General features: G+C 38.7%; 1 protein-coding gene across 8 annotated transcripts in view; it reads right to left on the bottom strand.

Annotated features, from left to right (window-relative positions):
- FRMD4B (FERM domain containing 4B) overlaps positions 1 to 23,001 on the bottom strand; it is a 308,178-nt gene that overhangs the window by 11,150 nt on the left and 274,027 nt on the right. For all 8 annotated transcript variants that reach the window (XM_070238641.1, XM_023620093.2, XM_070238640.1 and 5 more), the window contains 8 exons: positions 12,229 to 12,305; positions 9,682 to 9,820; positions 9,078 to 9,219; positions 7,874 to 8,007; positions 7,659 to 7,778; positions 6,266 to 6,494; positions 3,576 to 3,632; positions 2,198 to 2,345 (listed from right to left, as the gene is read on the bottom strand). In XM_070238641.1, coding sequence (XP_070094742.1) covers positions 2,198 to 2,345; positions 3,576 to 3,632; positions 6,266 to 6,494; positions 7,659 to 7,778; positions 7,874 to 8,007; positions 9,078 to 9,219; positions 9,682 to 9,820; positions 12,229 to 12,305 — 1,046 coding nt within the window. The remainder of the gene's footprint in view (positions 1 to 2,197; positions 2,346 to 3,575; positions 3,633 to 6,265; positions 6,495 to 7,658; positions 7,779 to 7,873; positions 8,008 to 9,077; positions 9,220 to 9,681; positions 9,821 to 12,228; positions 12,306 to 23,001) is intronic.

Raw genomic sequence — 23,001 nt, 5'->3', positions numbered from 1 at the left:
AGTCAACTTTTTAATTAAAAACGACTTGATTAAATTTTTACATATTATAAAAGCACACCAAGTTCACTGCAGAAAAGTTAAAAAATATAGACAAAGAAAAATTTAAACGAACATAAGCTGATACTTCACATATAACCAGTTAATATTAAATGTTTTCAGGTATTTTTCCTAAGCATATATACTTATAAGCATTTATACTTTTTTTTTCTTTTTAAAGATTGGCCCCAAGTCAACATCTGTTGCCGATCTTTTATTTTTTTCTTCTTCTTCTCCTCAAAACCCCCCAGTACATAGTTGTATATTCTAGTTCTAGGTCCTTCTAGTTCTGCTGTGTGGGACGCCACCTCAGCATGGCCTGATGAGTGGTGCTAGGTCCGCACCCAGGATCCAAACTGGTAAAACCCTGGGCCACCAAAGCAGAGCATGTGAACTCAACCACTCGGCCATGGGACCAGCCCTACATTTATACTTTTAAACAACAAAGGATGAGATCTTACTGTATATTTTCTTTCAAAACTCACTTCAAAGGGAAACAAACTTGTATCTACCGTTTTGTGTTGCTTAATAATCATCTACAATATTATTTTAATGACTGTATAGCATTCCACTGTGAAGACTTAACATAATTTATTTAAACAATCCACTAGTTGAGCACTTGGGTTAATTTCAATTTGCACTAGTGTAAACAATGCTGTGATGAGCATCCTGTAGTTAATTAATTCAATAGGAAAAATTCCTGTAAGTGAAATTCTTGGATCCAAGAACAAACTCATCTTAAGCTATTGGGGAGGTGGGCATAATAATTTTTAAGATAATGATTCCCAGTTATAATTCTTCCTTTTGTTAAAATAGGTTTGTTTTCCCTAATAGAATAAACATGCTTGTCCAGTGCTATCTAATAGGACTTTCTTCAGGGATGGAAATGTGCTATATCTGTGCAGCCCAGTATCATAGCCACTAGCTACGTGTGCCTATTAAGCTCTTGAAATGTGGCTAGAATGACTGAGGAACTAAATTTTTAATTTTATTTACTTTTAATTAAACTGGACAGCACAGCTCTAGACACTTGAATCTCTACTGTTTAAGACAAAAAGTTCTTAAGTGCTAATCCACAAACTGGGGCTGACATATGATAAAAGTTTTCACTGGTCTTTGACAAATTAGAACTATTACAAAGCATTGGTTTTCTTTTCATAAGTGAAATATTATTTAATTTAAATAATCTTCCTTTATTTTGAGATTAATTTCCATCTTCACTGAGATGCAGTATAACTTATTGACTAACATCACATCACAAGTTTTGGAGTCAGGCTACCTCGGTTCAAATCCTGATCCCAACATTTACTAGCTGATAAACCCAACAAGTTATCCGTGCTTTCTGGTCCTCGGTGTACCTATATGTGAATAGTCACGATAGTATTAATACTATCAGGATTGTTATGCAGATTAAATTCATTAATATATATTAAAACACTCTGAACAGTGTCTAGCATATAGTAAGTGCTCAATAAACATTAACTTCATCTTATTATTATTATGACGATGGATGTATTTCCAATATTTAAATGTCATTTTTTTTCATGAAATCATGGTGCTGTTTGTTTGAACATTCTGATTAGGCAAAATAAAGAGTTGGTAATCCTCTCTTGGGTCCTATTAAAAAAACAGTATTAATCTATGCAGACAAATTCTAGCAATCGCTGGTCCGTATCTTTTTAAAATCTGGTGTTATTGCCTTGATAATATTTACCTGAGACACCTGAGAAAAAAGTTGTATAATCTATTTTACAGATTACAAATGAGTTGGAATCCCATTTTTATTTGAAGGATCAGAAGTCAGTCCTGTCACTTGGTTTGGTAAAATGGTATCTAATGACAGTTTCCTGAGAGTATGGGTTATGAAACTGAACTTTGGATGCTGTACCCAAATCTAGATTATAATTAATGTTCTTATAATTTAACATAAATCAAATAGACTTTAAAATCCAGGAAACAGTAAAATTTTTTTAAAAGAGCTCTTAAAAAATACTTCCACTTGCTGTCACCAACAAATAACTGGGCTAGTTTCAATGCTTTGGTTTTACAAAATAACCCCTTCTGAAAGGAGAAATAACGTAATACAAAAATGAGTAGACTATTTTGGAGGAAAGAGCTGATAGCTGTGAGGCAATCACTTATTGATGATGTGACTTCTCACCTGGACTGCCTGGTATCCACAAACTGCTCATTGATGGATGACTTCCTGAAGTGGATTCGCTCAATACCAAGAGACTTGGGGGGAAGAATTCTTGGAGAATGAGGTACTGAACTTGATCGCTGCCCAGCAACAGCGAAGGTGTCATTGGCTAAAATAAGTAAATGAATGAATGAATGAATAAATAAGTAGGTAAATAATAAATAAGTACATAAATATCTTCCCAACACCCCTTCCTCCAAAAAACTAGAATATTTGGTGAACTAAGTGTTCTTCCAGTGATGTTGTTTTTAGAAGGATGTAACTTTCCAGAAATTTGTTTTTATATTTTATATGCTAAAAAAAGAAATTACTGAATACTCTTGTGGGACCTGATCAACTTTTGCCAATTCAATAGGTGCCACTCTGAGCAAAGAAATCACCCAGGTGGAAAGACTGATATAGCTTTTCTAAAGCTATATTACAGAAAAACTCCAGTGTGTAAAAGGCTAAGAGGAAGTTGGCCTGGATCATTTTTGTTCAACTCCCCTTTTAAAGCTCTTAGGCCTCTCTGGCTGACCAAAGGCTCATCCTATCATTGACAGTGATGAAACTGATGTATACTGAGTCATTAGAGACTTATGTCTCCCACTGATATTTGTATTTTCAAAGAGGAATGGCAAGCATGACTAAACCTCAGCTCAAAGGAAGAATTTTGAAATGGTGGAATTTCATGCACCATAAAACTTGGGGGGAAGATTAAACAGCAGGAGTTAGTAGCTTTCCTGAATTCTTTAAATCACATTTGATAGCTAGCTACTCCTCTGCTTAAGTACAAGGGATTACAAGGAAATACTCTATCACTTGATATGAAATCCATTCCATCATGAAATGTGTTGAACAAACACAGGCCATCACAACAGATACAGCCTAACTCTATGAAACTGACACAATGACATGTAACCCAATTTCTAAAATGTGTATTTCTTCCTAAGGAAAATAAACTAAACTCCCAGTTATCCAGAATACAATGATCATCAAAGTCTACACTATAATTTCCTGGTTTGATATTGGACTTCAAATATATAAGATGTCACCATTTGGGAAAGCAGGGTGAAGGACTCTTTGTATTATTTATGCAACTCCTTGGGAATCTATAAGACTTGCTCATGTTATGTTTTCTGATTCCCTAAAGTCATGCAGTTTGTACGGTACTGCATTTAATGCTAAGTTAACCTGTGTAGAAGTTAACTGTAATCCCCCTTTCCCAACTGCTCTGCATAAATGTAAGTTAGTTGAATCTACTGTCCCCTAAAGAAAAACAAAGGCTTACCTTACTAAAAAAATTATCTTAATATTTCAGAATATGTAACATTTAAACCAAAAAAGGGGCGCTACTTACGATCGTCATAGGTGGCAGTGTCAGACAAGGAGCTGCTCTCTGATGGGATTATGTCTTCTGCAAATAAAAATAACTACCATTAGTATGATTGTGCATTTACACATCTATAGTGAGTTTGATCAAGCAATTCTCAATGAAGCGCATCTTATTTTATTTCAATAAATGTAACTAATTACAGTGCACTAAGAATAATTAACTATTATAAGAACAAAGTCATTTACTACTGATGATATAAACATCTTACATATTGTACAGATATTACATTGGACTATTCCTTAAAATGGAACAGACCTCAAGGCAGTTTTGGTTTTCAACTAGCTTCCACACAGAGCAAAATCTTTACTCTATACACTGAGGGCTTACAACTAACAAACTGGAAAGAAAAATCATGCCATTCATGTCATAAATGCTAACTGTTATATAAAATACACTTGAATGCTCATCTGAGAATCTACTGTTAGTATAGCTTATTTTTTGACCCCTCCCCTGATGAAAAGGGGCTTTGATTAACAGAGTGTTGACACTTTGCAGTGTATGAGCTTTTCAATTAAACCAGGGTTTCTCAACAGTGGCACTATTGACATTTAGGACTGCATAATTCTTTGTTAGGGGGAGCTGTCCTTTGCACTATCGGATCTCCAGCCTCTACCCACTGGCTATCAGCAGCAGCGCCATGTTCAGTTTTGACAACCAAAAATGTCTACACACGTTGCCAAATGTTCCCTGGAGTACAGAGCTGCCCCTGGTCAAGAACCACTGAATTAGACAGACTTGGGTTCAAATCTTGGTTTTGTCAATTTTATTGACTACAAGACCTTGGGAAAATTACTTGATCTCTCTGAGCATCTGGCTCAACACTGACACGGAGGTAAGAATAGTACCTAGTGTGTAGTGCTGAGCGTTAAATGAAATAATGGACATAAAGCCCTTAGCCCAGCTCCCAGTGCAAGAGAAATGCTCAATAAATGTTAGCTATATTTATTACTTTTATTACCTAGACACAGCATTCTGGCGAAAGAACTCTGGTGATTGGAAATGCCCATAATGATCTGAGTATTACTGGTGCCCATCAAATGTTAAAAAAAATCTATTTAGTAAAAAGAGATATCTCAGATGTGTTGATCTGCTTTGGCAAATCATTCCATACTCTGTCAAGTACTGGAAAAGTTACAGGCAACTATGACACCTCAATGTAAGCTTCAAAGCCATTATGATGGGAATCTCCCCCATCCAATCTCAAATGTCAGTCTCTATCAGAGCCAGGCAGACTATCTCTTCATTGGACACACAGTGGAGCTTGAAGACGAGGCAGTTGCCAGTACAGTCAGCTGTCAGGCACACTTTAAAAATCCACCCAATATATGCTCAACCATGGGCACCATCTGCTGCCCAAATGTCAGTCACTGTAAAGGAGAACACTTGAATCTCGCACAGTTTGGTAATGAATGGGCCACAACAAATGGCTACGAAAGTAAAGCCCCCTGCTAATCACCCGTCTCTCTAGGTCCAAAATGTAACCACCGCCAAGGCCAACTGGATTTTGCATTCAGAGTCAAAGCCATCCTAAACTGTCCAGCTGTAGCTGACTAACACTTATGTGTGGATGTCTCTGCGTTCACTTTCCAAAAGCTGTATCTCTGCTTTATAAATCATATAAATCCTATAGTTTATGTGATATGAACTATATATATATATATATATATATATATATATACAAATCATATATCCCCTAAAGTATACCCTAAACTCAAGTATACTTTAAATGTAGGTACCATATTTTGTCAAATCTAAGATGCATAATTATTTTATGTCCCAGTAAAAAAAAGTACTGCCAACCATAATTGTAGCACACCATCTATAAGATAGTATCCCAATTTCACAGATGTTTAAATGTGGGGAAAAAAAAACCAGTCTTGGAGTCAAAGAAATATAATCATATTTCAACCAAAAATCAAGGCTGAAAACCATGCTAATAAATATTTAAGGCCAATTGGACTTGAAATCAACCTATATGAGATTTCTCAGTTTCTTTTTCTGAATATGAAAGTCTTAGACACATAATATTGAGAATTTTGAAAACACAGAAGAGTACTAAGAAGAAAATTGTTACTTGAAATTCTACAACTATTAGTATTTTGAAATATTTCTCAACCAGTCTTTATCTGTGCATATTTATACAATGTCAAGATCATGTTGTGGTTACAATTTTGTATCTTGCATTTCTGCATTTCATGTTTTATCATGAATATTTGCCCATATCTTTAAATAGCTTCCTATGCACGTGTGTTGGATAGGTCCTTAAAAAACTGTATGGTCTGCTGCATTAAAAGCCTTTGAGAAACTACTGGGGAGGACTCAGCTCTCTTAATGCCCTGTGTTGTCAAATGTATTTCTTGCACTGACATCAGGCCAGTTAAAGGTGAATCTGTCTTACTATGAAGTAATATTGCTGTGTATTTCTTTCGTCCTGAAAATTAAAGCAATGGAATAGTATAGTATAATAGTGTGAATGACACTGAAAACCAAGTTCACACACTTGTTAACTGAAATCCCAAACCATTTTCATCCTAGAAAATTTACTTTTAATCTTGTTCTTTCTTTTATCTCTCACCAAATGAACTGCATTGGAAACGCTCCATACCATCAAGAGTATTGACTATGTGACTCAAAAAACCTGGCTTATTACTAACCTGGTAAAATAACTGTTGCTTTCTGGCTGGGTTTCTTTCCACATCTAATTCGGTATTCATTTATTGCATTTTCAATCTCCTGAAGCTTTTTCACTGCGTCCGCGTAATCCTGCTTTCGTTTTTTCTTCACGGTTTTGCAAAGGTCTGGCTCATTGGCAAGTTTCTTTGCAGCTTCAACCAGCTTTTGCTGTATCAAGAAATTGCTCTCCAGTTCTTGCAAAGCAGGATCCTGCATTTATACAATGATACTGTTTTATTTTTATGGACACGTACAGTCACTCTCACACGCACTGGATAATAAAGCGATATTTCTTGTGCATTCACAGATCAGATGCTTTTTGAGAAGAAAATCTTCCTAAGTTTTACTGGATAGGTATCCGCAAACAGTTTCCTAGAAGACAACACCTCCTTCACCCATTTACTTAAACTTCTCAGTCCAAACCTCTCTCCTTTTCAAAGCAGGGAATGTCCTTTCATTCATTCAGTTGGTTGGGTGAAGATCATATTTTTTCAAGAGAGGATTCTTAACCCAAGATTCACAGATACAGAAAGTCTGAGTCACATGCACAGCTTTAGAAACAGATAAATTTGGGTTTGATTCCTCTTTCTGGTGGTTCCTGGTTGCATGACCCTGGACACACTGCTTAATTTTTTAATGCTTCAGTTTTTTTCATTTGTAAAATGGAGATAACATCTACCTTATAAAAGCATGGTGAAGATTAAATGAGATAACATATATACATTGCTTAACTCAGAGCTGGGTATACAGTGAGCACTCAACAAATAGCAAAGCCACTCTATTACTGATGGAAACTGCTAGCATTTTCTAAAGGCAAGATGGCTAAATTTCTGCAACAAATATGAATAGGGTCATACTGTCCGATGATGTGTAAATGAGAAAGTACACACTATATTGGCTAACAAATCTTTTAACTTTGTTATATGTGAGTGCTGTACACATATTACCCCATTGAATACTCCATGTATCCCTGAGAGGGGAGAACAACATTATCCTCATTTTATAGATGAAGAAACTGAGACTAGAAAAAATGATACTTCAGGGAGGGCAAACTATTTGCCAAAGGCTACTTAGTCTTAAGTGGAAGAGTCTAATGCTGGAGTTCTTAATACTCATAATAATGTTTCTCAATTTATAAACATTTGGGGTTCTTTTGACGCTATGTTTGGGGGAGTCAAGTAGTGAGCAATAACTCAATTTTAATTGGACTGTGCATGAAAGAAAGACTTCCATTTGGTCTACATTGTCAATTTCAGCTGGTGAGATGAAAACGTGCAGCAGTGACTCAAAAACCAAAGGAACAAGCCAACCACACTCATTCGACAGCTTTTCTGTCTCATTGTTAACAGAAATACTCAGAACCGGTGCTCATACCTCTTCACTGGGCAGCAAGTTGTCATCTAATTTGAACGCAGTACCTACACGCCTTCTGACCTGAGGAGGTTTCTCACCTATGTTCAGAGGATACTCCTTTGGTATTTTGCCTGTGAGCTCCTGTAAAACAGGACGGAATCGAGAGGGGGATAATTGACCTTGGCTGGAGCGGTCAAACACAACTTAAGAGTCCAAAAAAAGCAGAAGACACTCACAGCCTCCCGCAAACAGATCTTCTTAAGCTCCTCGACTTTCTTCAGGAGTTTTTCTTGCAACAGCTTTTCCTTCTTCTTGAGTTCAAGAATTTTCTCTCTCTTTTGCTCCTCACTTACTTCTGAGTCTTGAGAACCTGGGGGGGATGGGGGGGAGCAGGGAAGGTTTATACAAGGGCACGTTTCCTTCCTTTGCAAAGGACAAAGGATTTTAAAGCCAAACCTCTTATTAAATAATAGTTTATTTCTTTTCTCCTTGTTTCTGAACATAATAAAAGGAAACTAGAGAACATTTTCTCATGCTTCTGGGCATCAAACAGAACCTCGTAATAAAATGTGCCTTTTGCATTTTGGCTCAGTCATTTTAGAAGCAATGATAAAATGCTTAATGTTTCAGACACACCCAAGGAAAAATTTCATTTTTCTGAGCAGGAGAGAAAGTAAGATGTACCTTGAGATAGTCGTTCAGAATGTTCTTTTAGAAAGCAAGCAAGCAAGGCAAAAGAATGTTCTGTGCTTCAGATTCACAAGTTGGCAATGGGATTTAGATGGGAAAATTCACATTAGCGGAGTTACATATACTTAGTGATAAGAGATTCCAGAACTTCTACAGTGGAAGGGCTTAGAGGCAGCCATCACATTGCCTGAGGGGATGGGGTGGTTCAAAGCTTGTAGTCATGTTTGATTTTATGATAGACATTAGAGAATTAGAATTAGACAATTGTCTGTACCAAAAACTAAATGTCGGGGCGGGCCCAGTGGCGCAGCAGTTATGTTCACATGTTCCGCTTTGGTGGCCCGGGGTTTACCGATTCGGATCCCGGGTGCGGACACGGCACCGCTTGGCAAGCCATGCTGTGGTAGGCATCCCACATATAAAGTAGAGGAAGATGGGCACGGATGTTAGCTCAGGGCCAGTTTTCCTCAAAAAACAAAATAAAACAAAACAAAACAAAAAAACCCCTAAATGTTGCGGGAAGAACCTGACAGAATTTATGGAAAGAAAATATCCTTTCTAGCCACCCCTAGGCACTCACTATATTTGCATCCAGTGTTACTTATACAACCTGGCTATTTATAATTTAACTTTCTTTATACTCTTTTTTAAAATTAGTTTAAAATTTGTATTAGAAACTGCTGCATACGACAAAATTAAGTGTGAAATAAAATAAAGATTGCTTATACTTCCTCTAATGCAAAATGTTACCTGAGGAGATTAAACTGCCATTGCTTGCCATGATGAACTGACTTTTCGCCTCCAATGTCACCAGTTTGGAGACCCTTGGTGTTCCCGTCTCCGTCAAATCCATGGCGATGTCGTCCAAACTCCTGGCTGAAGGAATTTTCGCCTAAATTGAACAGCATTGAAATGGAATTAATTCAATTAAACCTAATTCAAATTAATAAAACAATTAAATTACTATAGAATAAAAATGTCAACATGGAGGACAATTTAGAGTTTTTATATATTAAAGAGACACTCTTCAGAAACAAAATATAAGGCTTTGCAGCTAAAATATTTTAACAACTATGCATGATTCTCTCTCGTGGTATAGTTCAATCGTTAGCTTTAAAATGTCACCAGCAACACCACCAATGCGTATACACATGTGTGCCAAAAAGTTGGTAAATCTTACTACTTTCTAGTCAGGCTATATATCGCTCATCTTTTAAATGTAAGAAAAATTAAAACAGTTGGTAGAAACAACAAAAACCCATGTGCTTGCATCTTTTCTGAGAAAGCTTTTCTTCTGAACAGAAAGCAAATGGCACAGGAGTTTGTCTCTATAGAAATGCTTCTAGTTACTTACTTTGCTTTGCTTCCGGTCCAAGTAAAACTGATGCTGACTAATGGCCATTACCCAGATGGATTTGATGAGCGAAGAGTTTGCATACCACGTTTGCACAAAGAGGCCACTTTGCCCAAAGGTTCTTCTTGACACTGAAATCCTGAAATATTAAGGAAAGCACTCAAATTATTCACCTCTGGCCCAGCACAACACAAAAAGTACCCAGTGAATAATGTTGTTAACAAGCATTCTTTTTCATTGTTATTCTGCTGCCATACTCTTTTTCTTTTTTTTCAATTGAAGTCACATTGTTTTGTAACATTATGTAAATTTCAAGTGTATATCATTATATTTTGATTTCTGTATATACTACATAGTGTTCACCATCCAAAATCTAATTACCGTCCATCACTGGACACGTGTCCTTTTTCTCTTTTTGCTCTCCCTGCTCCCCTTCCCCTCTGGTAGCCACCAATGTAGTCGCTGTATCTATGTATTTGTTGTTGTTTTTATCTTCCCCTTATGAGTGACATCATACAGTATTTGACTTTCTCCATCCACTCTTATGCTGACAGGGTCCAAGCTTCTGATTTTCTCCTTTTATGAAAAAACCAATCACATTTACATAATAGCTTTCCATAAAACTAGCATTTTAAAAAATGCATACATACACACTCAAAATCAGGTAAGAATTAGTCAAAATGGGCCAGCCCCATGGCCGAGTGGTTAAGTTCTTGAGCTCAGCTTCAGAGGCCCAGGTTTTTGTCGGTTTGAATCCTGGGCGCGGACGTGGCACCGCTCATCAGGCCATGCTGAGGCAGCGTCCCGCATGCCACAACTAGAAGGACCCACAACTAAAAATAAAACTATGTACTGGGGAGCTTTGGGGAGAAAAAGGAAAAATAAAAATCTTTTAAAAAAAAAAGAAAAGAAAGGGGCTGGCCCGGTGGCGCAGCGGTTAAGTGCACATGTTCTGCTTCGGCGGCCCAGGGTCCACTGGTTTGGATCCCGGGTGCGGACACGGCACCGCTTGTCAAGCCATGCTGTGGTAGTCGTCCCACATAGAAAGTAGAGGAAGATGGGCATGGATGTTAGCTCAGGGCCAGGCTGCCTCAGCGAAAAGAGGAGGATTGGCAGCAGCTTGGCTCAGGGTTAATCTTCCTCAAAAAAAAAAAAACAAGAATTAGTCAAACTAGAGGCTACGCTAAAAACATTTAGGTAAAAACTATAGGGTGTGCAATCATCACAAAAGGTTGGGAATAAATGTGATAATACTTATAAAACAAAGCAACGAAGCAGGGTGGAGGAATTGGATGAAGGGCGTCAAAAGGTACAGATTTTCAGTTCTAGGATAAATAAGTCCTGGGGAGATAATGTACAACATGGTGACTCTAGTTAATGCTGCTGTCAGCTATACTTGAAAGTTGCTAAGAGAGTAGATCCTAAAAGTCTTCATTACACACACAAAAAGTTTCTCTTTTTTTTGGGTATCTACACAAGATGATAGATGCTAGCTAAACTTATTGTGATAGTCATTTCACAATATATGTAAGTCAAGTCATTATGCTGTACACCTTAAACTTAAACAGTGTTGTATGTCAGTTATATCTCAATAAGACTGAAAGAATAAAATAAAATAAAGACAAAGCAACTAAAACCTGAGGGATCTGCAGTTTCCTCAAGGTGAAAGAGCATCTCAGTTCTAGGTAGACTTCTTGGGCTCTGAAATTATCAGAGGGTAAATAATAATATTGTCTGAAAATATGCAAATCTGAAACTGATCCAGGGTACTGCTTATGCACCAAATGAAAAAGAGGAGAGAGGGTCGGAGGAAGAGAGAGCATGAGAGAAGGATGGGGGAGAAAGGCAGATAGACACTGTGTGTGGCAGGGGAGAAAGGAACCAATGTTCTTTGCAGGAATTTAGCTTATCTCTTTAAGCTATCTTTTTGTCACAGCTGTTTTCCCCATCCCCTTGACCTCCAAACATCCATAAACGAATCTGAACAGCAACGCTGATAAAGAATTCCTCTGAAGAGCTTGGAGAAACTATAAGCCTGCCTTCACTTCAATCTGATAACTTGGCAACTGTTCTTTTTAAAGTCACCAGAAATAGCAAATTTAAAAATGAGGAAAGGATCTGAGTAGACATTTCTCTAAAGAAGATATACAATGGCCAATAAGCAATGAAAAGATGCTCAGCCGTCATTAGTCACCAGGGAAATGCAAATCAAAACCAGAATGAGCTACCACTTTACACCACCAGAATAGCTCTTAAAAAACACACACACCACTAAAAATAAAAAGTGTTAGGGAGGATGTGGAGAAACTAGAACCACACACATTGTGCGTGGGAACGTAAATGGTGTAGCCACTTTGGAAAACGACCTGGCAGTTCCTCAAAAGTTTAAAGAAAGAGTTACCATTTGACCCAGCAACGCCACTCCTAGGTATATATCCAAGAGAAATGAAAACGCATGTCCAGGCAAAAACTGGCACATGAATATTAGTAGCAGCATTATTCAAACAGTCACCAGGAGCCTGGAGAAAAAAAGGCTGTGATCCTTACCTCCGTGGATCGTGAACTTCAACAGCAAATTTTTTCTCACGGAAATATAAGTTCTCCAGCTGTTTCCATTGGAATAACTACGAAATGAAGAAAACAGAAAAGCCACAAAGTTTTAATTAATGTTAACTTTCATTAAATCTAGAAATCAGCTTAAGAATCAAATAATCAAGAAGGCGCGCTAAGATTGAGCATGAATATGTGTTGCGATCTTTTTACAAATCAACTACAACCTGAAACCATTTGACTCCTCCTTCTCAAAGTAATCTTCCCCTCACCAATAAATCTTCCTTGAACAATAAAACCAGGCAACTGTGGGGAACATGCATACTATTTTTCCTCTGACTCAACTAAATAAAAGAGTTATTGAGGAAATTCTCATAGATTCCAGTAAGTACATACCTTCTGATCAAAGATATTGACTTCATATTTAAATGGAAAGACAGTCAAAGGGATGTTTCAATGAGACCACAGATTAAATTTCAGAAGAACGCAAAGTGAAAGTAAAACAGAACCCCAAGGAGGGGTGATGCTCCATGACGCCAGCTTCCCTGCCTACAAGAGTTCCCCTAAATTAGACAGAAATCTAGCTCCAGGAATTGAGGCAGGGGTGGGGTGGGGGTGAAAGCTGGAGATGCCCTCCTGGTCTCTAAGCCTCCAGTTTTTGTGGCTAGAACCCACTTGTATATCCCCACCGCTGACAATCTAATGCTGCACTCAGTGTTAGTTGTCAGCTGGTTGGGAGAAACAGACTTTACTAGCAATATCCATTCGAAAACTAAATAATTTGTAAAAAGTAGCTCATTCACAGAACCGAGTGTGCCCTGCTGTATTTTCCAGGCTCATGCCCAACCCCTTATGGGAGACCTTGCAGCAGCCCGAGCCTCATCTTGTCTCTCAATTCAGACTTCATAGTTGAATTCCTCTCCTCTACCTCCAGTCTTGATGATTAGGGAAATAACTGCACGGTGATTTCACTCCATTATTAGACTTTGGCTGGATTTTAAAATTATGCTCAAAGAATCTTAAAAGGGCATTTTAATTGTCTAAATAATAACTTCTCTGCAATGCTCCATCAGCAAAACCATTTCCTGAAGTACAGACACCAACACTTTTCATGAACATGTAAACCTCATGGAAGGGAACAGCATGAGCTTGAGGTTCCTGTGATATGCAAGTTAGGAGACAAGAGTGTTCGAACTGGACCCCTGATCCCAAACAGTAAAATAAACCAGCCCTTCACACTAAGAACACAGCCCTTCGGGGTCTGAACATGTAGTCATCTGTAACAACACTCGCCCGAGCTGAAAGAGGAATTAGTGAAAGTTTAAAGCTACATACCGAGTTCCTAAAACGTCCATAGATTTGAGGCTTTCATTCTTTTAATCCAGAGGTTCCAAAAATGGGACAGAAACATGAGGGAAAACCCCATGGTTCTCTCTAACCTCCCCGTCCTAGACGGCAGCTCCGGTGAGTTCTGAACTGAGTTTCACAAGACACCTAGGTGTAACCGAATTTCACAAACCGAGCCTCCCACGGCTGACACGCCACTGACATCAGCAACCCTATCAGGCGACACCTCCCCAGTTCTACTCGTTCCTCTGATCGGGAAGAGGCAAGCAAAGCTCTCATGAGCAGATCTTCCCAGAAGAGAGACAAATTTTTAAACGCGGTAGAGTTGAGATTCCGATGATATTTCCTGGGAAGTAAATTGCTTAAATCCAGGCACAAATTTCACCAGAGGCTGGCTGAGGGAACTATTTCTACCCGGTTTACTCACCCTGGCCGTGAACAGGTTTTACAGGAAGAGCCACAGTGCAGCCCAGCAGTGTTTGCCTTTGTGTCCATTCCCACACACATAAAAACCAGGGCCGGACTTGAAACATGATCTCTGAAAGCCACTGCCTCCCCCTCTTATCACTGACAAACATGAAATCCTATTCGGCAAACATGCTCCCTGCAAGCAGAAGTCCTCTTTCAAAGGTGAAGGGCTTCAGTTTATTTAAAGAATTTGAAATAATTAGACGGCAACTGGGCTTGCCAAAGAAGTTAGGGAAATAAGACTGAGTTTTTAAAGCCTGAAAGGCAAAGCCATTTCCCACCTGATGTGTTAAAAGTTTATGCAAAACGTGATTTCATTTATGTGTCTGTAATAGCATAAAAGTGGATTAGAATGACACAAACTCAATTCACCATAGCGGTTGCCACTGGGGTGGCAGTGGCAGAACGTATGAGGGGCAAGTGGTACGGAAAACGTCAACATTACCAGTAATGTTTATTGCTCTTACTAATAAAGATAAGATGAAGTAAATATGACAAGATATTAGTAACTGTCAATTTAAGTGGTTATGTGGGTGTTGTCACATTCTTAGTACTCCTGTATTATTTTAATATCTCAAAATAAAAAAATAGAAGTTTATATAAAATGGACATAAGTTGGTCTATTTTAGACAAAAGTGAGATTTCCACCTCCTAATCATTTGGGAGGGCTCTATTATCACTGTGATTCTTATCAATGTTTCAAGTTTTTAGGAAGATACTTCTAATTGTAGTGGCCCTTGATCTAGCCGGCAGCTGGAAATAAGCTAGTTTTTCTTTTGAAATGTCTGAAATCATTCTTCTATTGTGCTTTTAAATTATTTTGGTGTTTTTGATCTCAGAGATCAGGATGAAGCTCTGAAAATGGCAATGGAGCTGAGGTGAAGTGAATTCATTTACTGAAAGACCACTCACGCAACATTCCTAGGACAGTGCCCGGCACACAGCAGGCAACTGACCAACCTTCGTTCCCTTCCTTTTTGCCAGTGTTTTCCTTAAAGGATAAATAAGAGGCCCCCTCTGGCCAAAATCATGCAGAGATTTCAGACCAATGGAAGAAGGGGAAATTGGTCAAAGAAATATCCCCATGCTGACCTGACCTGGGGTCTCTCCATTAGAAAAATGGCCTGTCATATAAAGAATACTCTAAATCACCTGAAAGAAGAAAAGAATTGCAAAGAGACCATTCTGCATTTGAGGAAAGATATCAAAGTTCAAAGGAAGGTAGAAAGAAACTAAGTGTGTTTCGCATTTTCTATTATTTGGAGAACATTGGTGCCCATATGGGTTAGGACCATTACAGATGGGATGTAATGCCTTATACAGTGGGACTGTTCTAGAGTTTACATATGTATGTGTGTGTATACACAAACAGATTTGTAATTTTCATATTAAAACCGAAAAAAATTGTCCAAGCCAAAACTCCCACTCTTGGAGATTCGAAAAAAAAGAGAAGCTTTATTTGCCTTGCAACAGAGTTGAGTACAAAACTGGATTCTTCTCAAGTGATCATTAAACGAGCATAATAACAATCATTAATTAGTAATTATTGTTGTTTATGTGGCACTCACTAGTAGCTATGACTTAGAAATTGTGTTGTTTTTAGAATCTATGATGTTCATGATGAAAGGAAATAATTGTATGGCAAAAATAAAACTATAAATTAGGTCTTCCAGATTTCTTTCTACTCCACACTTGTCTAGAATGATTAATTGTGCCCTTTAGCATCAAAAAAAGGAAGAAGATAGCAATAGATAGAGTAATAGCTGAGATTAACTCTGAGATTGCAAAATAAATAGAGATAAAATACAAAAACTAAAAGAGGAGCAATATAAGCAATGATATTAACAAAAAGATAATCAAAAAACTACAACAGAAGAGAACATAGCCTATCTCAGTAATCATCCTGTCTTAAAAAAAGTGTCAAAATATTTAAAAACTGACACAGAAAATCAAAGCCGAATCAAACTCTATTTTGAAAATGAACTTGTGCCAAATATTATAATGAGACTAAATTCTCTGTCTCCTTAGATGTAAAGGAAGTTGATGGTTTTAGAACAATTTGCCACACATTATTAAGGTTTATTTAATGAAATGCATGAATTGAATATTTAAGCCATTTTGTTGAAACCTATAATCAATATTTAGTTAGATCCCACCATCAGAGACTTAAAAAACTAGAAGAAATCACCTCTTTCCCTTTCCCATCTCACAATTACCATGGTTCCTAAATATTGGAGGCTATAGGAAAAAACACGATAAGGAAAAGCAGAGGGACTTTTAGGAAACCAGGTATCACATACTTTATTAGCTCTTGGAGTCATTTATTCATTCCATGTCAGTCAATAAATATTTCTTGTCCACCTTCTATGTGTAGAGTCCTATTCTTGTCAGCAAATAATGGACAGCTCCCCTCCCTCATGGGGCTTACCTGACCCAACTGGACCACGTCAGACTGCCTTGGTTTGCAATGTTGTTCTACCACTTGTGTTTTATTTGGCAAGTTGCTTAACTTCCCTGAGTCTCAGTTTCCTCATCTGCAAAATGGGACCAACAACGCCTGCCTCGGAGGGTTGTTCAAAAGGTTCCGTGAGATCACGTTTATGAAGCACTTAGCCCAGTGCCTGGCTCAGAATAAACATTCAGTGAATGATAAAGCTAGTTGTATTGCTATGAAGGACTCTCAGTCCAGTTCTCTGATTTTACCATGTCTTTGTGAAGAGGGAGAAGAGCCACTGAATAGCAGAAACAGAACTAGACACAGCTGTCTGGATCCCACATCTGTCTTTCCACTGATGAGAAACAGTCAAGTGATTCTGTTGACACATCTGTGTCACTCAGGTTTCCAATTCAGTGTTTCAGCTGCTGTAAAAACTGCTGTTTATTTCTGCTGATTTTATCCGTGGTTTCCTGATCCACCCTCTAGGTAGGAAATCTGTTCAGTGTTCCTGAATGATGGAGGTCACAGATGAGGAGGGATGGGCGGGTCGAGGGCACAGGGAGATGTGTGGAAGGAAGCTCCCTCCCATCTGGAGTACCCAGAAAAGAAGGAATGTGCCCCAGCACGTACAAAAACGCTGAGAAGTGTGCACCTGCCACTGGCAAGGGGGCCCTCCTGGGGTAATGAAAGACCAAAGGAAAGTCTCAGATAGAAAGGATCAAACTGTCTTGGAATCTTGATGAATTGAAAGTAGATGTCACCCAAGGGTTTAACACTAGGCGAGGACTGGAAAGATGTCATCGGAGGCTTCGGGGTTTTTTTAATAGCATTTATAGTTTAGGTTAATCTTTAACTGCAGATTCACCTGGAAATGACTAAATTTGGGATAGTCATAGCTGTAGTGTAAGATTGTACACCAAACAATGACTCACATAGAGTGATCTCTTGCTAAAACTGGAAGCAAAACAAAATCATTGTATTATTGATCTATTCTTTTTTCATTTAAAAAAAGTGACATTGATGAATATACCGTTAGTACCCATGAACCAATTAGTGGATCTGTTTCGCCTTCTGAGTACAACAAAAATAAGATTTTGCAAGATTATGCGCTTTTAGAAAGCCAGATTGACCTACCTTCTATCGAGCCAGCTGTCCATCTATCCGTCAAACGTTTATGTGACCGAGACTGAGTCTTCCCAACAACCCCAAGGGGAGGTGCTACTTTTAACCCCATTTTGCAAAAGAGAAAAATGAGGCTCAGGGAGTACATTGGCCAAGGTCACACAGCTAAAGAGGGGCAGATCTGGGATTCATGTCTAGATACAACCTGGCTTCAAATACCCCAGAAACTAACCACACCACACCATCCTGTTTTTCTCACCTGGGAAGAGTGTTCTAGGAACATTTGTTATGTTAACAAAAAAAAAGAAAAAAAGGAGTAATTCCCAGTTCCACCTCACTAGGGGAAAAAAGCAGTAATTCTGGCAGCCATTTGTAGGAAAAGACTCTGAGTCCCTCACATTTTACTTAGACTAGTGGTTCTCAACCAATGATGATTTTGCATCACTTCCCACCCCCAGCCACAACCCCGAGGACATATGGCTATCACACTGAGGGGAAGTGCTACTAGCATCTTGAGTGGGGAGGCCAGGGATGCCGCTGAACATCATTCTATGCTCAGGACAGGCCCCCACAACAGGGAATTTCCTGGCCCCAAATGCCAGTAGTGCAGAGACGGAGAAACCTTGACTTAAAGGACACTATTTGGTGATACAACTAGGCTTTGGTAGGTGGAATGTATTGATGAAGAGGATCAAATTTTTGCTCTAAAATAATGAATTCTGGAGTTCTAGTTCTCCAAACTAGGTCATGCCTTTCAGAAAAACGGTTGTTTAGGTTGCTTTCTAAATGCAAATGTTACCTACCAGAGGGACTTACAACAACTGATCAGACTAGAAGGGGCCCTGCTACCAGCAGCAGGTTTGCCGAAGTAAAACTTCATAATATACCCAAATGGTACACACTCAGGCAGTGCAAATTACTTTTCCGGATGTGATGTCACAACATCATGCATGTAAAACATCACGTCTTAAATGCAAGGAGTAAAACGTTCTGAGTATTTTTGAAAAAGTTTAGCTGAAGTAGTTCTGGGTTTCAGGAAATACAAAATATAAAAATCTGATCACCTAAGAGGATGTCATCTCACCCAAATTTCCTCTGTGGCCAAATCTCTAACCTCCCAAGGGTGATCTAATGACTTCCTGCTACCAGAGTGCTCACTACATGTATTTCGTACAAACAGGGCTGAGCTGCTCTCATGGGCACCTGCCTGGCTCTTCTGGATGCTGGCAACCCGCATCTCTTCTGATAGGCTGGCACCTAATCTGGTTATTAATTATTTTCAATAAAATCCCTAAGTTTGAATATAATGCTGTCTTTCCAGATGAATTGTCAGGTCCTTGATGACAGGGACTTGGCTATTTCCTTAAATGTATCCCACTTATTATTTAGAATATAAAGTACTAGCTCAGGGCCCTTGAAAACAGAACAGCCTCGATAAATTTTTTTTTGGAAGAATATAAAATCAGGTACATTGCACTCTTGTTAGAAATTTGTTCCTGAAGGATGAATGAATTTAAACCAAACTGATCTCTAGTCCTAAGTACAGAATGAAGAAAGCGTTACTGTTTATGCCCCTTCATAGAACAATTTTTCACAATGCTTTATGTACTAACTGGTTTTCTCTGCATTTGCACTAGTCCATCCTATTAAAGAGCTATCTTTCATTTTTCTGTGTGTGCCAACAATTCAGCCTTTTGGCAAATGCCTAGAAATATAAAGTAAGAGATTAAATAATGAAACCTAATGATTTTAACTCTCCAGCAGCCGTTTCCTCTTCTTCAAACATCATCTTTCAGTTTCTACAGGGAACATTCTTACTCTTTGAGCTCTAGCAATAGTGGTCTCCTCGCAGTTTTTATGTGCCTACCTCCTTCCCATCAGCATACACTGTTCTCTGACTAGAACTGCCAACCCATTCTTCCTAAGCCTGACTCCTTCTGACCCAATGTCATCTTTCTCAGAAAGGCCTTCCCTGAACACAATAAATGTTCCCGACCCATGGCTTTATTGTCCCTCCATCTCAATTGTTTCCAACAGAGACTATTCAAAATTTATAATTCTGTCTTTATTTCTTTGCTTACTTGTTTCTCTCTCACTCACCATCCCCCTAAAAGACTTCAAAGGAAACAAACAGTGTGACAGAAACTACTTATCACCCTCAAGATCTATTTTTCTATTTTGCCCATGGCTACCCACCTAGAGCCTACACTTCCCAGAGTCCTTTGCAATTAGACTTGCTGACTTTATGCAAATAGGGCTGCCTTGGATTCTCGCCATCTGCCTGCTGGTTGTGACATGGAAATGGAGACTCACCATGCCCAACTGATTCTCTGAGAGTTCTCTGTCTTGGAAGAACTGCTTAAAATTCTAAAGGAGATTAAGCATAGGAGAGGAAGAGAAATACCGATGCTGTCCAGTAAACTTTCTGTCAACTAGAGTATAGTGTGAAGGGAAAAATATCTACTAAGTGTAAGAATTCACCAACTCATTGGGTCCCTATAATGATCTGTGAGGTAGAGCAGACAGAATTATTTGAATCTGATAGTTGAGAAAATAAAGGCCCAGAAAGGTTGAGTGACAGCTCCAGGTCAGCCAACCAGTAAGCAGGAGTGCAGGACTGGTTCTTATTTTAAATCCATGCTGTAAGATTTGAGTTCTCCTCCCACTGACCCTGCAGAAGGTTTTAACAATCAGATTGATTATTGGTGTGGCTGGAGCTTAATTATACACTTTACAAACAGGATGGGCCAGTCTCCAGGTGACATTTTGCAATTCAACTTTTTTCCTCCACACCATACTTTGTTTTGTATTGATGTAGAAAGTGCGACTGGAGCACATACATTCTCTTCTTCTCCTACAGTTAATCTCATCTAGAATTTAAGTAGCATCAGAGGTAGCATCCTAATCGAGGTCCATGGTGATGTGGGAATGGTGGAAAAAGCAAGGATGGGTTAGAAATGATCAAGATGGCTGTGCTTAGAAAAATAAGCAAGTCACTGAGTTTAAATGAAATGAACCCTGTACTTTTAGGACAAGGAAACAGGAAGACTTTTGTGCTTGTTACTTAATTCACCTGGCTCTAGGCATTTGGGGATTCCAACAGTGGGAAAAAAAAAAAAATCAGTTAACTGAAGGCTAGGAACACTTTCCCCACCCTGAGATGCCCTGGGGTGATGAGGTGCATCACAAGACTTTCTTAGCATGTTATAATGCAGAAAGATCCGAATCTTGAAAGGCAGTTTCTCCCACTCTAGTCTACTTATGACACCTTGACTAGCACGCCATTTTTCTTTTTCCCATCTCTGATAGGTTCTGGTTTTCCCAGATGAAATAACTTGCCAGAGGGCTACAAAACAGTCATGACATACACTAATTCTTTACTCAGCCACTGACCTACTGTCAACTTCTTTGTGAAGAAGACATTTTTCCTTGAAATACTAGATGAACAATAAAAACCTAAAAGGAACATGGGTTTGTATTTTTTTTTCTTTTAAAGTAAAACTTCATCGTTTCTAAGTTCAAATGTCCTACGACTGGAAATTGAATTCTGGTATGTTTTCACATTCCATAAGAGTGTGCAATGACACCTTTCACGCACAGAGGATTAAAAAGAAAAACTGTTTATGATCTGAATTTTTAATACCCTGAATTTTTGTGGTTTGTAATTCAGAATTTTAAAATTTTCTCTTCAACTGCATCCTGCCTTTGGGCATTACGATTAATGAATTGGGAGGGGTGGAGTGCTTACCAGTCTCGGAAAATAGAAAATTTCAGTGTGAACTCTCAGATGGAACACTAGGGCTATGCATTTGTAGCAATGTTGGGTCCTTCTCTAACCAAACAGTGATCCAAGAATATTTCTCACACCCTTCTTTATTGTCTCTCTCCCTCACTACTAGTGAACAACTACCAGTTACAGAGTGATGACTGTCTCAGGCACCATGCTAAATGTAATTTCATTTAATTCTTGCAACCACCCTATGCAGATGGTGGCATTACTATCAGCTGCAGACAAGGAAACTGAATTTAAAGAGATTAAACCACATGCCCAAGGTCACAAAGCAAACAGACATCAGAGACAGGCTTTGGGTTGCTTCCCAAACTCTTGCCCTGCACGATTATTATACACAGACTGAAAACAACTTGGCCTCCATGGGTGGCAAAAGCCTTATAGCCAAAATACATGAAGAGCACTTGCTGGGTGTTCTGGGAGGTAAAACAAACACAGTCACCAACACTCACAGGCTCTAACTGATAGACATTATGAGGAGAGGACAGAGGCCTCAGCCTGTGGATCTTGGACCAACCCTTTTTCAAAACAGCTTTTTGGCCTCAGTCAGTCTCTCTTATTATTGGCAAATCTTCTTCCTTCTGGCCTGTTTTTAAGTCACATAATTATAACACAGCAGGCATGTGGCGCAAGAGGCTGAACATCTAATCTACAAGGCTTCCCATTCCCGCCTTTGTTTCATTTGAATTTGCCAATCTGACCTTCATTCCTGCCCAGCAATTGGTAACTTGCTGTGTGCACAGGTGTGTGCAAGCAGCTGAAGCACGATCCTCCTTTTATAAGTCAGTGCTCACGGCCCTTTAAATGATGCATTCTTTCATTTGTGGCAACTGGGCCAGGACAGGGACTCGTAGAACATCCCCTCTCCAATTAAACCCTTAAGTTGTTTGGACATGAAAAAATAAAGATACAGAAGCAAAATTCATATTTAATGGAAGAAGAAAGGAGGAAGCAAACAAGGGTACCGAGTGGACAGCTGCTAAAATAACCAAGAAAGAAAAGACAAGGCAGTGATAACACAAGAGGGCCTGTTTATGGTCCTTTTTGAATTGAATGCATGTCTTGAAAATGAAATAAGAAAACTCTGCAAACTAAACAAAGGAAGTGGCTTCTGACTCTTGTCTAGACTCTGGAATGAACAAGCAATTCTGATTATGATCAGTGTCAAACAATATTTACCAATTTCTATGAAACTGTGAATGTAAAGAAAGGCCTGTGAGTCACGAGCAACTGAGAGGAAATTAACTGCAATATTTACTGTGCAGATTCTGATTCACCATTATTTTGGAAGAAAGCCTGGTTGCTTTCAGTGGGTGCGTTTACGTTCTGTGGGAATCTCAATTCTATTAAGCCACATTAGCTAAATTACCTGTGAGTTGATTTAAATTATATTTCACATGCAAGATTCAGAAAAACCAGCAAGACGCCTGAATATTATTTCTTAAAGTGAAATTCAAGGGAGAAATAAATTACCAAAAAACATTAACATAGGTAAGATCTACCTTAAGAAAACATGATAGGCAATAATTTGATACCATAAAATAGATAAACTTGGGGTTATTTGCTTGGGCTGGGATTCATGATGCTCCAGCCCACTCTCCCCCAC

This window comes from Equus caballus, chromosome 16, assembly GCF_041296265.1.
Source record: "Equus caballus isolate H_3958 breed thoroughbred chromosome 16, TB-T2T, whole genome shotgun sequence".
NCBI lineage: Eukaryota > Metazoa > Chordata > Mammalia > Perissodactyla > Equidae > Equus > Equus caballus.
Note: the sequence above shows the minus strand (reverse complement) of the source record. Positions and strands in the feature narration are given on the sequence as shown.